This window comes from Microcebus murinus, chromosome 4 (assembly GCF_040939455.1).
Source record: "Microcebus murinus isolate Inina chromosome 4, M.murinus_Inina_mat1.0, whole genome shotgun sequence".
Taxonomy (NCBI): Eukaryota; Metazoa; Chordata; class Mammalia; order Primates; family Cheirogaleidae; genus Microcebus; species Microcebus murinus.
This window is the reverse complement of record NC_134107.1, coordinates 1,440,285-1,455,943: the sequence shown is the minus strand read 5'-3', so window position 1 is coordinate 1,455,943 and position 15,659 is coordinate 1,440,285. Positions and strand designations below refer to the sequence as shown.

The 15,659-nt window shown below is 60.7% G+C and overlaps 1 protein-coding gene across 3 annotated transcripts in view; it reads right to left on the bottom strand.

The window, feature by feature from the left end:
* Positions 1-15,659, bottom strand: part of EPS15L1 (epidermal growth factor receptor pathway substrate 15 like 1) — a 90,978-nt gene that overhangs the window by 15,233 nt on the left and 60,086 nt on the right. For 2 of the 3 annotated variants that reach the window (XM_012758382.2, XM_012758385.2), the window contains exons 19-22: positions 15,432-15,568; positions 12,367-12,427; positions 11,376-11,458; positions 4,749-4,881 (exon numbers count right to left, since the gene is read on the bottom strand). In XM_012758382.2, the coding sequence (XP_012613836.1) occupies positions 4,749-4,881; positions 11,376-11,458; positions 12,367-12,427; positions 15,432-15,568 (414 nt within the window). The remainder of the gene's footprint in view (positions 1-4,748; positions 4,882-11,375; positions 11,459-12,366; positions 12,428-15,431; positions 15,569-15,659) is intronic. The other variant, XM_012758386.2, reaches the window with a different exon arrangement.

Sequence of the window (15,659 nt, the reverse complement as noted above, 5' to 3'; positions counted from 1 at the left end):
TTGGTCTCGTACCTCGACGACCCAAGGGGACCCTGCAGCCCCTGTGAAGCTCGACTGGCCGCATGCCGAGCCTTTTTAGCGGGAGAGGCCCCTTGCCGACGGTGCCTGGCCCAGCCGCTGGCCTTCCCGGGAAAGGCACCCACAGCCGGGGCACGCTGCGACCCAGTCCCTGGGGTGGGGGAAGGGACGCGGGTCACACACAGCACGTCACTGCCAGGCTCTCCCCACACACCCACCTGCTAGCCCTGACTCCAGCCCATGTTCAGGCAGGGAAACTGAGGCTTGGCCAGGTGGAGCCCCTCACCCAGGGCCCCAAAGACAGCTGGTAGCGGGATGGGGATCTGGGCAGGGGACCTTTCCGCGGCGTCCGGAGCCCAGCCTGCTCAAGCAGCCTCCTGGCCCGGCCTCTCGTGTGGGAGCCATTTCCTGGCGCAGAGACCTAGCGGGGTGCTAGAGCCCTGCAGGCCCCTGGGACAGACGGGCGCTGGGTGGGGACGCGGGGACAGCGGCTCCCTGGGCGAGGCAGCGAGACGGTGGCAGAGTCTCCCTTCACCGTGATGGCCGAGGCGCAGGGGCCCTGCTCCGTGAGTGGGTTCTAAGGGATGCCGTCGGCACCAGACAGTCTGGTCTGTCCCTCTCCGCCGGGTCACAACTCAACCGCCAGGGCCACAGTGGGCTCCCACCTTCCCCACCCGGCACCTACAAGGCCCCGGCAGGGGGGACTGAGCGCACCCGGGTGAAGGCGGCCTCAGCACACACTGGACACACGTGGTCTCTCGGAGGTTGAGAAAAGGCTGAGTCAGCACAAAGGGCAGAAAAGCACATTCCCCCATTTCCAAACTGCTGGACTTTATGTTTCCTTTTTCTTTTGGACAGTCTCACTCTGTTGCCTGGGCTAGAGTGAGTGCCATGGCGTCAGCCTCGCTCACAGCAACCTCCAACTCCTGGGCTCAAGTGATCCTCCCGCCTCAGCCTCCCGAGTAGCTGGGACTACAGGCGTGCGCCACCATGCCCGGCTAGTTTTTTATATGTATTTTTAGTTGACCAATTAATTCCTTTCTATTTTTTTAGTAGAGACAGGGTCTCGCTCTTGCTCAGGTTGGCCTCGAACTCCTGACCTCGAGCGATCCTCCCGCCTCGGCCTCCCAGAGTGCTAGGATGACAAGCGTGAGCCACCACGCCCGGCCTGGACTTTATGTTTTCTTAAAAAATTAAAAAAATACGGACACCGGCTTGGCCATCTCCCATCTTAAGAAGCCAAGGAAGCAGGAGACGTTTCTCGTGTTTTCCCGACGACGTTCCTGAGCGGCTGCACCTGACACTCATCTGCCGGCCCCTCCTGCCAGTGGCCGGACGCCCGGGAGGCGGAAAGGGGCCGTGCGGGGCTGGGCTTCCGGTCCCGACCAGAGAACCAGGGCGAGCAGCAGCCTTCGTCTCCCCCAAAGGGCCAGACACCCCCTACACACACACACGTGCGACTTGCTAAAAGGCCGCCCCACCCCGGGCCCCGCGTTCTGCGCGGCTGGCGGCGTGCACACGGTTAGAAGTTAGCGGGGGTCGCAGCCAGACGGCGCCGGAAGCGCAAACGCAGCCCGCGCGGTCTGTACCTACTACCCAGCGGCGCGCACAGCGCAGGGTTTTTCTGTTCAGCCATTGCTTCTAGGTAAAAGAGGCAAACGAGAGACACTCAGGCCACCACGCCAGCACCCCAAGGTCGCTCACAGATCAGAACACCACACGTGCACCGACCGCTTTCCAGAACACTCCGAACCTCACAGCTGGGTTCCTGTCACTGCTGTCTACGCGGGTAGGGTGAGGCCTGGGCAGGAAGCAGGTCACCGGGTCTAGACCTGGCCCCGCAGCCGCCTCAGCGAATGACCTCGGGCACTCTCCGCGACCTCTCAGCCCGCTTTCCTCTCCCGGGAAACGGGCAGCGCCTGTCCTGTCTCTCACAGGTCTTGCTGGGGGCTGGTGGCGGAGGAGCTGAGCGAGCGCTTCCCGCGGGCCGTCAACGCTAACATGGCTTTGCAGACGGCACCGAGGCACCTCGCCAGCCACAGCAGGGCGACGGCGCAGGGGCCCAAGCCCAGAGCAAACCGTGACACGGCTCTACGAAAGGCCTCGCTCTGAGCCAGCTCCAGGGAGGGCCTCCAAACCCCGGCTGCCGAACGCTCCATGTTTAACCGGTGTTCTCTGCGTTCTAAGCCCACGGTGCACTAAAAACAGAAGCCAAGATGGGGTGGGCAGGCTGGTAGAGGGAGACACAAGGGGAGGGGACAGCTGAGGGAAAGTTCAACTGCAGACCCAGCTGGGCTCGGGTAAGCGGGGAGGCGGAGGTGACAGTCTCCATGAGACACTCAAAGTGAAGCTCTGCGCCTTTGAGCTGCTGAGTGGGATGGCTCCTCCGCAGGGCCCGCCAGACAGCACTGCCCTGCACGCGTGTGCATGCACACACGCACTCACACACGAACATGCACCTGTGCAGGAACGTGTGTATACAAGTGCTTGTGTGTGCATAAATGAGTGCATGCATGCACATGCATGCATGTGTGCTGCACAGGTGTGCACAAGCACTGAGAATGTATTGCATGCACATGTATGAGTATGCATGAAGAGTGTGGGGTACAAGTGTGCATGCATGGATCACATGCATGTGAATACATGCCCACGTGTGTATGCATGGATGAGCATGCACATATGTGTGCACGAGCACTGAGAATGTATATGCGTATACAGGTATATGTGCGCATAAGCATGCATGCATGGATCACATGCATGTGAATACGTACCCACGCATGTGTGCATGGATGAGCATGCACATATGTGTGCATAAGCGTGCATGTATGTATCACGTGCATGTGAATATGTGCCCACGTGTGTATGCATGGCTGAGCATGCACATATGTACTTGTGTGCCAGCTGTGTGCATACAGCATGTGAATATGCATGTGATCATCTGTGTGCATGTAGGGATGTGTGGGCACACGTGTGTGTACATGTGTGTGCACGCATGCTTTTGCCTCTGTCTCTCAGACAGAATGGGCAGGCCCCATGCCATCCATCAGGAGACCGACAAGGGTGCCCTAAGAGCCACTGCCTCTCCAAGGTGCAGGTGGCCTCTCTCGGACAGAAGGGAATTCCTTTGTTGTTTGTTTTTCCTCCACTTTATGGTAAATGCCTTTGATGTGTGGCTTACAGAAACAATCTCTTGACCCCCCTGTTATCTGCTGACGGTTCACAATCTGCTCTAAATCTGCACGGCCCGATGGTCACACTTTTTTTCGTGACTCATCAGCAAGGAAGCCGACCTGAGCACTGCAGGCCGCTTCACTGTCCGCGCAAAAGGTGGCCAGGCCAGCTAACAGGACAGGAGAGGCAGTGGGGTTTTTTTGGATTTTTTTGTAGGGATGAGGTCTCACTCTGTCACCCAGGCTGGAGTGCAGTGGTATAATCATAGCTCACTGCAGCCTCCAACTCCTGGGCCCAAGCCATCCTCCTGCCTCAGCCTTCTGAGTCCCTGGGGCTATAGGCATGCACCACCACACCCAGCTAATGTTTTTCATGTTTTTAGAGACGGGGTCTCATTATGTTGCTCAGGCTGGTCTCGAACTCCTGGCCTCAAGTGGTCCTCTTGGCCCAGCCTCCCAAAATGCTGGGATTACAGGTGTGAGCCACCACACCTGGCCAGTGTTTTTAAAATAACTTCCCCACTGCTTGTCCCTGCTGACTGGTGGCCCACATGGAGGACGGAGGGTCACTGGCATTAATAACCATGAAGCTGGGTGCAAGGGGCCTGCTGCACCTGCTCAAGGACCTGCAACGATGATGGACCCATAAAGCTGGAAGGGGGCCACCCCTGTCTAGGGAAAGCCAGGTAACAGAAGGCACAACCATTGGGGCGTGTGGGTCTCCCGTGGCCACCTGCAACCCAGGGACAGTGCAGCTGAGATTTTGCCTGGAGACCAGAGAACAAAAGGGAAGTCCCAGGCTGGGCCTGGGCGAAACGGGCAACGCGGGGGCCGGGCACACAGACTGGAGAACTGCAGGGACTCCTCCTGCCACGTGAAGCAACAGCTTTCTGCCCAAGAATCTGGGACACGGGCCTGCCAGCCTATCTCTGGCACACGGGGGAAAACCCATGCACGAGTTAAAAGTCCGCAGAATGCTCAGGGGCACGCCCGACCCTCCCTCTAGAGCAGAGCCGAGGGCCGAGGCTGGGAGACCCGGCAGCACCGGCCACTGGAGGCCAGGCAGGGAGACCTTGCTCGGAACTGCGCCGAGACTCGGGGAGGCCTGCGCCATCCTGCCTCTTCCTGCACTGAACGCAGCCAGGGAGGACTCCGCGCCTTCCCAGCCCGAGTCCTTAGCCAGCCAGGGAGGGCTGGACCGAGCAGGCGGCCTCTCTCCAGGCTCTTCCAGAGTGCTGGGGGCAAAGGGAGGGGCCGGAGCGGCCACAGTACTTCCTGAGGGGCAGCCAGGGTGCCAGGGTGGCGCTGACATGCTTGGCCAGGGCCACGAGGAGGGCTCCAAGGCCTGGGCTTTCTAGACCCAGCACAGAGCCCGGAGCCGAGGGGCCCACGGGACGGGGGGAGGGCAGGCGGGCGGGGGCTGCCGGGGAGACCCTCTCGCTCGGCGTGTGGAACCCCAGGGCATCTGCTTCCGCCCTGGGCTGGGGACTGGGGGGCCCTGGGTCCCCCCGCTGTGCCGCAGCGGCGGGCGGCGGCAGTGAGAGAAGAAAGCGTACTGACCGCTGGGCGGCTTAGGCCGTGGAGGAGCGGGTTTCTTCGGAGGCAGAGCAGGAGTGTCCTGTTTACTTTTAAAGGGGTCATCTGAGAATCCTGCCCCTCCCAGGGAGGAGGTGAAAGGGCCAGAAGGTGGGGGCTGTAAGAGAGGACACGAAACAGAGGCAAAAACAGTCATTAAAACGAAGGCAACGGACGTCCACCAAGCACACGCTGGTGCCGAGGCCCCGGTAAGGCCGCCAACCCTCCAGGCCACGTGGCGCGGCCCTGCTCGGACCCGGGTCTCTCAGGAGGTCCCTGCTTTCCGCCACCCTCAGCAGCAGGGCCCCGTGGGCTGAGCTAAGTGACATGCAGTGGCCACGTGTCCCGGGCACCCCAGCTACACCTGCCACCACCTGCACAGGTGGGTGTCGGTGGTGCCGGGGTCTATCCTGACTGCACGCAGGGTCCCCTGGGCCTCCTGCTCGTGATCCAGAGACGCACCTGCCCCCACCGGGGACCCTCCTCGGTGCTGGGCTCGACCTCCGTGCAACGCCGCCTCCCGGCTGAGCAGGCCGGCGTGGTCACTGCCTCCGGTCAGTGACAGACAACGTTGGCACCAGACCCCTCCGGTCAGTGACAGGCGCTGGCACCAGACCCCGAGCCCCCACCCACATGCCGTGTCCCACGAGTGACCCAGGTCACATGCCCGGCCCAGCCCCACCCCCACCGACTCTGACCGCCTCTGCCGCACCCCGGCAGCCTCCTCCGCCCCTGCACCTGCTCCCCCACACCTACCGCCTCAAGCCCAAACCGGATCGAGCCACCCCAGCTTTAGCAGTTCGACAGCTCGGGATGGCTACAGACAGCTGGGTGGGGGCACGGGGTGGACAAGAGGACGGGCCGACGACATGTAAGTGGACGAGCAGAGGAAGGACAGGCAGGTAGCAGGTCGATACGCAGAGACGACACCTAGGCAGGCAGGCGGCCCTGGACGGCACACGCCTACAGGTGGCTCTGGGCTCTTTAAGCCACGCAGGGCCTTCATGGCTGCCCCCACTGCCTCATTCTCCAGCCTCATCCCCGAGGTCACCCCCATCCCCTCACGAGGATGACTCAGTCCCTGGACCCTCTTGGCCCCGGGCCCTGCTCCGCTCTCCGGAGCCGCCCCGGCAGGAAACGCGCACTCCGAGCTGATCGCCTCGCCTCATCTAGCCTGCGGCCTTGGCGGGGAGCCCTGCTGCCGGCACCTCTGCTTTACACACAGGGAAACTGAGGCACAGAAAGGGGACGTGGCCTGCCCGAATGGCACGGCAGGCTGGCGGCAGCCCCAGGGCTGGACCCCACAGCCTGCGCCTCCTAGGTCGGGGATCCTGGGTGCTGCCCCCGGCGGCGGGTGGCCGCCCCAAGGGCGAGTCTGGGGACACCTCCTGGGCAGACCGTCCCCGCCCCAGGCCTGTGGAGGGGACACCCACAGGCGCGGGCAAGAGACAGAGCTGGCTGGAGGGTCAGAGGGAGGGACACGGCGCCTGCACGGCCCAGACCCACGTCCCCACCAGGACCAGCTCGGCCGGCTAGGAAGCTCCCAGGGAGAGCTGGGCAGGGCCGTGGCAAGGCGGGCAGGGCCGTCCTCCACCACACTCTGCGGACAGTTGTCCCTTCAAGTGCAAAGGCCAGCGAGTCTCTCTTCAAAGCCTGTCACTCGAGTTTCTGGAACATTTGCCCATCTGGCTGCAGAGCCCGGTGGTCAGGGGCAAAGTCTAGAGCCCCGGCTGGGGCCAGAATCCCAGCCCTGCCCCCACCAGCACGGTCCACTCTGTGCCTCAGTTCCCTCATCTGTAAAACGACAAGGAGGACAGATCTTCGCTCTTAGGGCTGTGGCAACGAAACAAGGAGGGGACGCGTACCAAGCGTCTGTCCGCTGGCACCCAGACGTCAGCACGCAGATGGTGCCGTGATCGCCGCGCCTGGCACATGAGCGGACTCTCGGAGCTTCAGGACGGGCCGCTGAGGGTCTGTGCCTGGGAGGGGGCGGGCGGCGGGCAGAGGACACGGGCGGGGGGACGCTGGCCCGTCTGCCGGCGCTCCTGCTATTCATGGAAGGCGTCCCCAGGCCTACGGCACGGGTGGTTCTCCCCACGATTTTTTTTTTAAGAAATGGGGTCTCACTCTGTCTCCCAGGCTAGAGTGCAGTGGCGCTATCGTATCTCACTGCAGCCTCAAACTCCTGGGCTCAAGCGATCCTCCCGCCTCAGCCTCCTGACCAGCTGGGATTACAGATGCGCACACCACCACGCCCAGCTAATTAAAAAAAATTTTTTTTTTTTAAATGGGGTCTTGCTATGTTGACCAGGCTGGTCTCAAACTCCCAGCCTCAAGCAATTCTCCTGCATAAGTCTCCCAAAGTACTGGGATGACAGGTGTGAGCCACTGCACCTGCCTTCTCTGCACAACTTGAGCTGGGCGGACAGGAATGGAAACCACTTAGCAGAGAGGTGGCAGGACTAGGGCGAGGCCCCGCGTGGACCCCAGCCCTCATCCTGGTGCTCAGGGAAGGGGCATGGAGGGGACAACCTCTCTGTGGCTCTTCAGCTACCCTTGGCACACGCTGCCTTCTGGGCCATGTCTCTCCACTCAAATGGAGCCCTCGTCCCCGAGGGGTGCCTTTCCGTTCTCTGGGTTGTGCGGCAGGACCTGGGCTCTAAGGCCGCGCTCGGCCTGAAGTCCCCGAGTTGAGACCTGGTGATGTGCTCACACCCGAGCCGCCGCGTCCCCCAGGCCGCCCGGGGACGTCTCGGGCCCAGCAGGCTCGGCGCCTGCCGCGGCCACTTGAACCGAGGAGCCAATCAGCTCCTTGCGGAGGTCAGTCTAGGGTTCCAACCGTAGGGGCCTGGCACCCCTCCACGGCGAACACTGTCGCTCCTAACGCCAGAACGCCGGCGTCATTTCCGAATGCCGGCTTTCATGACTTCACATTTCCCAAGGCGGCTCCCTTGGGGACTCGAATCTTTCCTACGGCTCGGGCAGCAGTTCCAAGGAAAGTTGCTATTTTTAGAAAGGTTTCAGTAAAGCTGTCAGGGGCTCGGCAAGAGTGAACGAGCTTAAAATAAAAGACAGACAGAGAAGCTACTGTGAAAACCGGCTCTGAGAGACGCAGGTTTGGGTTCGCTGTTTAAAGAACCGGCTCAAAGACAACGGCTCTGACCTTTTCAGCAGCAGCCCTAAGAACGAACGCGCGGCCCTAAAAAGAGATTGGAAAGTTGCTAAAAACGGGCTGAAAACCAACCAAGTATTTCATAGATGGCTTTCTTTGGGGCAGGGGGTGTGAAATAAGTAAGTTAGACTCTTGGTTTTATTCTTGACTGTTCCCCAAATTGGCTTATTAAAGCAAGTTGGTGTCATTTAGGCCCAATACTATCTAGAAAAATCTCTCCAGGTGGGGGTGAAGGGACTGAGGACCCTCAACCAAGCGTGCAGGCTCCACGGCCCCCCTCGGGGGACCGCTGGACCCACACGGCTGCTAGTCACTGGCCCCAGCAAGCCCAGCGGAGGGGAAAAGTTGGCAGTGTTAAAAAAAAAAAAAAAGGCCAAAAAAACACCTTCTCATCACTTTACTTTCATTTCCTTCAGCGTTTTATTTATATACACGGTGTTGTTCTTGAAAACCAGAAAGGTGACCGGGAGGGAAAACAAGGCCGCGCTGCGCTTGGAGTCCAGCTGCCCGAGTGTCCCGGCAGCAGGAGCGAGCGGGACGGCGGAAACAAAACAACAGAGCACTGGAGACCAATTTTCCACGGCCCCGTCCAACTTGCTTTCCTGGCCCAGCGCCCCGAGCAGGAAGTGGGACTGGCTCTCGAATCACGGCCGCACGTGTGTGCGCAGCCTGATCTCGGGGCACGAGGCCGGGAGAGGGAGGTCACTCGCAGGGGGGGAAACGCAGCCCGGGTTAGGACGGGCAGGAAAGCGGGGAAGGGCCGGGCTCCGAAGTGTCTCGCTGCTCACTCAGGGAAGACCCTGCAGAAGTTCTGGGGAACTCGGGGTCTGTGGGACACGGCGCCGCGCTGGGGGTGGGGGTGCGGGGCGAGAGAGGGTGGCCTGGGCCTGCGGGGGCTGGGAGGGCCGTCACCGCCGTGGGTCACTGCTGCAGGCTGGCCACCGCCCCGGCCCCTGCAACACCCACGCCGCCTCCGCTCTGCCACCTGGACACGGGGTCCTCGCTCGTGCAGAGCGGCCCCTGGAGGTTCTCTTTCTTATCCTTGCCCTAGCTCCGGCCACCCCGGTGCCACGGCCCGGTGCAGGCAGTGAGGAGGATGAGGAGGGAGGCTGTGCAGCCCACCGCCTGCCGGGCCGCCTCCCGGGCCGCCTCAGCATGTGGCAGCCAGAGAAGGCGACGGGAGCCCTGCCTGTGGGGCTGCTGCCACCGTGCGGCAGAAGTGATGGCTTCAGCAGCCGGCTTCCCGCCGCGGTGTGTGGGCCAACAGCCGCTGGGGGACCCCTGCTGCCCTCTGGCCCCCCAGACACAGTGCCACAGCTGCCCACGGGGACGCGGGCTGCTCCTCCGAGAGAGGAAGCAGACACTCCGCCCCGGCCCGCGAACAAGCTTCTCCGAAAACCTGGGCAGCGCCTCCAGTGTTTCTCAGAAGCCGTGTGCCACAATCAATCACACGCTGCCGCCGCTGCCAGCCACAGGCGCGGGGACTGGCGCCCTGCTGGCTGAGCAGCTCGGCACGAGCGAGGCGGGAACCCCAGGACGCCGGCACCTCGGGGCGCCCGGTGTGGGGGCTGGCAGCGGCTGGGGACCTCGCGCCTGGGGTGTCTCGGGGCTCCCTGCCGTCACCGCTTCGGGCTGACGATGGTGCCCACTGAGCACGGGCCCGGCTGCCCTGGGCCCCTTCACCACCCGGGACGGGGCCGTGCCCTGCTCGTGGCCGCCTCCCCCGGCACCTAGGCCTCAGCAGGCACTCGGCGACAGCCGGCAGGACGTGCGGGGAAGCGGGGCGCAGGCTGTGGCCCCCCAGGGCTCCCGAGAAGGGACACAGCAGACGCGGGGCCAGGACTGGGCACTGCTGGCAGTCGCGGCGGGGCTCGCCTGCTTCCCTTAACCGCCGTGGGAGAGACGCGCTCGCGAGGGCCGCGCGGCGTCGCGAGGAAGCCCGGGACCCGCGCCCCGGCTTTATTCCCGCTCGCCAAGGCGGCCGCTTTCGGCGTTCCGGCAGTTTCTTCTGGAGCTCACCTCTGAGACAGCGGGCTTCCACTGCCACGTCGGGATGGGCGCACCTCGGACTCTCTGCGGACGGACATCTCGGCGGGCACAGACCTGGCCCTGACCGCAGCGCCCGCCTCACCCCCAGGATGCGCCCCAACACCACGCGGGCCACAGCCACGGCGGGCCACAGCCACGGCGGGCCACAGCCACGGCGGGCCACAGCCACGGCGGGCCACACCATCGTGCGAAAGGCCGGACGCACACGCTGCCCGGCCCGGTAGCGGCCCTGGCTGGCGTCTGCCTAGACCAGTTCGCTTCTCCCCTGTCGATTTATTCACATCTGTTCCCGGGCCTGGCCCTCGTGTTTGAACACCCTCCTGAGCGCCGCGCCCGCCCGGGAGCTCTGCTCTCAACATCTCGTGAGCTTCTACTCCGCCACGGTGGCGGCTTCGGCGCCTGCGACCTGAGGGCCGTCCGCCAGACGCCAGCAGGAGCGCGGAACCGGGCACGGACGGCCACCGGGAGGGTCCCGGGGCCACGGCCGTTTCGCCCAGAGGGAGGGCGGCGCGTGTGGTCGCAGCCAGGGGTGCTTGGCGGGCCCCGCGCTTGCTTACGGCCTCGCGTCTGAGAAGTGCTGGGGAAACACATACGTGACGCCAACAGTCACGCCTGGCAGCCCACACCACAACCTCGCATCTGACAGGTACCGGGGAAATACATACGTGACGCCAACAGTCACGCCTGGCAGCCCACCACGACCTCGCATCTGACAGGTACCGGGGAAATACATACGTGACGCCAACAGTCACGCCTGGCAGCCCACACCACGACCTCGCATCTGACAGGCACCGGGGAAACACATACGTGACGCCAACAGTCACGCCTGGCAGCCCACCACGACCTCGCATCTGACAGGTACCGGGGAAATACATACGTGACGCCAACAGTCACGGCTGGCAGCCCACAACGACCTCGAATCTGACAAGTACCGGGGAAATACATACGTGACGCCAACAGTCACGCCTGGCAGCCCACACCACGACCTCGCATCTGACAGGTACCGGGGAAATACATACGTGACACTAACAGTCACGGCTGGCAGCCCACAACGACCTCGCATCTGACAGGTACCGGGGAAACACATACGTGACGCCAACAGTCACGCCTGGCAGCCCACACCACGACCTCGCATCTGACAGGTACCGGGGAAACACATACGTGACGCCAACAGTCACGCCTGGCAGCCCACACCACGACCTCGCATCTGACAGGTACCGGGGAAATACATACGTGACGCCAACAGTCACGCCTGGCAGCCCACCACGACCTCGCATCTGACAGGTACCGGGGAAACACATACGTGACGCCAACAGTCACGCCTGGCAGCCCACACCACGACCAGGGCGCAGAGGCCGGCGTAGGCCGGCGCTCCGCGGGAGGCGCGTTACCTTGGACATCTGGCTGAAGTCGGCAAAGCCCTCGGCGCCGTTGAAGGACCCGCTTCCGAAGGGGTCTAAGGTTCCGAAGGGATCTGCAACAGCACCAGCAGGCGGAGTTACAGGCCTGGCACGGGGCAGGCCTTCGGGGTCAAGGGAAACGCGAACGGCTCCTGCATCAGGCGTCAGGGAGGCCGACTACACTGGCCAAAGATGCGCCCGGCGTGGTCCTCAACACGGCCTCCTGCCCGCCCACCACCCACCCGCAGGGCTCCTGCATTTCCCACCGGGACGGCGGCTCTGGGAGGCCGGCATGGCCCGGTCATCGCAGGGGCAAAACGGTGGGGGGGGGCAGGCTGCCGTCCCACCGGGGCAGGGTAAGAGCAGGAGGGGGGAGGGCAATGCAGGGGCGACCCACCGCCCACACGGTTTTTGTAGGGAAGTCGCCTGCGTGGTCGAGGTTTTTGCTGAACTCTCCCCGTTGGCCCTGGAGTGACTGGCGAGAGCAGCCGCCCCGCCCACCTGCGATACCCAACTCCGCCCACTGCCCGGCGGGGCCGGGGGGCCAGGAGGCCAGGCAGGGCCATTCAGGTGAGAAAGGAGGGGCTCCCGGGCGTGAGGTGGCTTTTGCACACAAGGACGCTGCACCCCGAGCCAGGAGCCTGGGTCGGACTGCGGGCTCTCTTGGGGGGAAATCCCAAAGACGCAAGCCCAAGGCCTGCATGGACAGGCGAGTAAACGGTGACTGGCAACTCTGGGGCCGTCACTGGACTACTAGTGCCAGATGTCCTTTCCGGACACACGCCACCGCTCGCCCAGGAAGCCGAGTGCGGGCGAGGGCACTGGCTTTGGCCAAGGGCCTCGTAGGCAAGGATCTGGGCCCCCGACTGTGAGGACGCCAAGGCCGTGCCTTGGGGCCTTGCGTGGGGGCGAAAGCGTGAGCACAGCCTGCCCTGGCACTGCCGGGGGACCGTCAGGGAGGAACACACGCCGCAGGTCTCACCTGATCCTTTCGAAGAGACGCTGGAGGAGGAGAAGGGGTCGCTGGATTCAAAGGGGTCGAGCTGGGGGAGGAGAGACGAGAGTGAGCGGCAGTCCGCTTGTTCCATCGCCCACTCGTGCAACCAGACTTTCCCGACGCCCACACCCGCCATGCCCGGTGCCGTGGGCAGGGTGAACCCATTTAAACGAAACCCACGAGGAGTAAAATGCCTCCTGCAATTAATACACCTGTAAACTCTGGACAAAATACAAAAAAAAAATTTAAAAAGCCGCTACCTAAAGGCTTGGGAAGTGAACCGAAGTAAGAAGACTTGGGGGGAGAATTGAAATTTGGCAGGAGAACGCAGCATGAGGTTGAGTTTTGCATTTTAACGGTTGGAGCCCGAGGGCACCAGACAGCCCCAGTGTGGCCCTGGACGGCGTGGGGTGGCGGCTGAGGGTACAGCAGAAAACTCGCCGCCTCTCTGGCCTCAACGCCAGAGGACGGGCCCAGGGCGACCACCGCCACGGGAAAGGGAGGGGTGGGTCAGACAGGAGCGGCAGAGAGCAGGAGCCCCGGACCCCTCGACACGCCTGCCTGCGTCTCGGGCTGCCCCGCATGTGCGCGGCTGCACTCAGGGGCCTGGGGCTACGGGAGTTCAACCGGGGTTTGCGCGTCTGCGGGCGGCGGGCGAGCGAGGGTCCGAGTGCGAGGCCCGCCAAGTCGCGCGCCTGCCGAAACAGAGCCAGCCTCGCTGGTCGCAGGAGCGTCACAGAACGCGGCCCCCGGACGGCATTCGGAATGTCCAGGATACGTTTACAAACCAGCCAACACACAGAGGACCAGAAAAACCGCGGCCAGTTCCCAGGGGAAAAGACAGTCAAGGGAGCCGGTTCCAGGACGGACGCAGATGCTGCAACTCTGGGACGAGGACAGCCCTAAAGCGGAGACCCTAACTGTGCTCGATGAGGAAAGGGAAAATACGCTTAAAGTGAATGACAGACAGGAGATCTTGGCAGAGAAACAGAAATCACACAGAAGAAACAAATAGGACTTGACAGGTGAAAAAGCACAATATCTAGAATTAAAACTTCACTTGGTTAAACGACCCGTAACAGAGGAAAGAGTAAGTGAAGTTGAAGACGCATCAGTAGAAATTACCTGATCTAAAGAAAAGGAATGAAAAGAAAAAGAGCCTCAGGAACCTGTGAGACAATAACAAAAGTCCTAACAAACAAGTAACTGGAATCCCAGAAGAGACACAAAATAGGAAAGGAAAAAAATATTTGAAGAGTTAATGGTTGAAAACTTACCAACTTTGGTGAAAAACGTAATTTATAGATGCAAGAAGCTCAGCAAAGCCTAAATAGCATAAATACAAAGAAAACCACATGTAGATATACCACAAACTAATAAAAACCACAGATAAAGAAAGAATCTTGGCCAGGCACGGTGGCTCACGCCTGTCATCCTAGCACTCTGGGAGGCCGAGGTGGGAGGATCGCTTGAGCCCAGGAGTTTGAGGTTGCTGTGAGCGAGGCTGACGCCACGGCACTCTACCCCAGGCAAAGAGTGAGATTCTATCTCAAAAAAAAAAAAAAAAAATTAAAATCAAAATACGCGAGTCAAAAATTTGACTGAATTAAAGGGGAAACATAATTCCTCAATCATAGGGGAGGCTTTTAACACCCCTCTCTCAGCCACTGGTAGAGCTAAAAAGACACAGATAACCTGAACGCTATCAGCCAACTCCACCTAATTGCCATTTATAGAACATTATGCCCAGCAACTGCAGATATATATTCTTCTCGAGTGTATATGGTATGTTCGCCAATACAAACCATAGACAACAAGGCTTGACAAATTTAAAAGTATTGAATACATACAGAATATGTTCTCTCATAACAGATATAATTAAAAATCAATATTATAAGATACCTAGGGAAAAAAGCCAAATGTCTGCAAATAAAACACACCACCCTTTAAATGATCATGGGGAAACAGAAATCACAGGGGAAATTAGAAAACATCTTAAAACTGAATGACGATGAAAACACAAAGTATCGAAATGTACGGACTACAGCTAAAGAAGAGCAGCAGGGAATCGGGCTGCTTTAAAGGTACACATCGACTTACATTGGGGCTACATCCCCATAAAAACAGGGCAAATTCAAAATGCTGTAAGTTGGAAATGCGTTTGATGCCACGATAAAGCCATCGTAAAGCTGGAAAACCATAAGTCCAACCAATGTGAGTCCAGATGCTCCCTGACTTTTGATGGGGTGACTTCCCAATAAATCCACCGTGGCCAAAACACCCTAGGCTGAACCACTCACTATTCATTTGGGATCGTCTTTATATCAGAAAACAAAGGCTAACACCGATGGCAGAAGGCTGGATCGTAAGGAGTTAGAAGAGCAAAGCGAACCCAATGAGGAGGAGGAGGAGGAGGAAGGAGTAACGACAGGGGAGAAGAAATCAGTGAAGCGGAACACAAACAGCAGGGAAAATTCACGAAGCCAGGACGCGGTTCTCGGAAAGGACTGACAAAATCGAGAAGCAGGTCACAATACCAGGAATAAAAGACAGGTTCTCGTTGAAGGCCTTAGAGACATCTTTTTTAAAACGCTGAAAAGGCAACGTTGCAAACGAGTCCCTGCCTCCCCAGCCACCAAGCCAGCGGCGGCCTCGCTATGCGGGAGGGAGGCTGGCCCCGGACGCCAGCCCCCCCAAGAACAGACGGCACAGCTCACGCGGTGACAAGTCGGTGGGGAGCGAAAATGCAGGGAACGCAGGCCACGGAGAGGGGCCAGCTGCCAGGGGGCGCTGCCTTCGCGCACACGCATACACACACCCCTACACACGTACATGCACACACACTCACATACACACACACCTACACATATATGTCCACGTGCACGCACATGTGTGCGTACACAGAGACACACGTGCGTGCACACATACACCTACACACTCACATACGCACATGTGTACACATACACCCACATGCACACACAAACACATGCACACACATACACACAGGCGTGGACACTCGGCTCTCCCCAGCGACGTCCCGCCCCACTCACCTTGGCGGGCAGGGAAGGGTTTTTCGAGAAGGGGTCTGAGGTGAAAGGGTCGTTCTTCGTCTGTTTCTTGAAGAAGTCGTCGGTGGCGGAGCCGCGGAACGGGTCGCTTTCTTTGAAAGGGTCCCCCCCGAACGGATCTGGAAGGGGTTCAGGGAAGGGAAGGGAGAACGCCCGTGAGTGAACAGCGTTGCGCTTAGTGACAGAACTCGGGCATTAAAGAACGCCTAA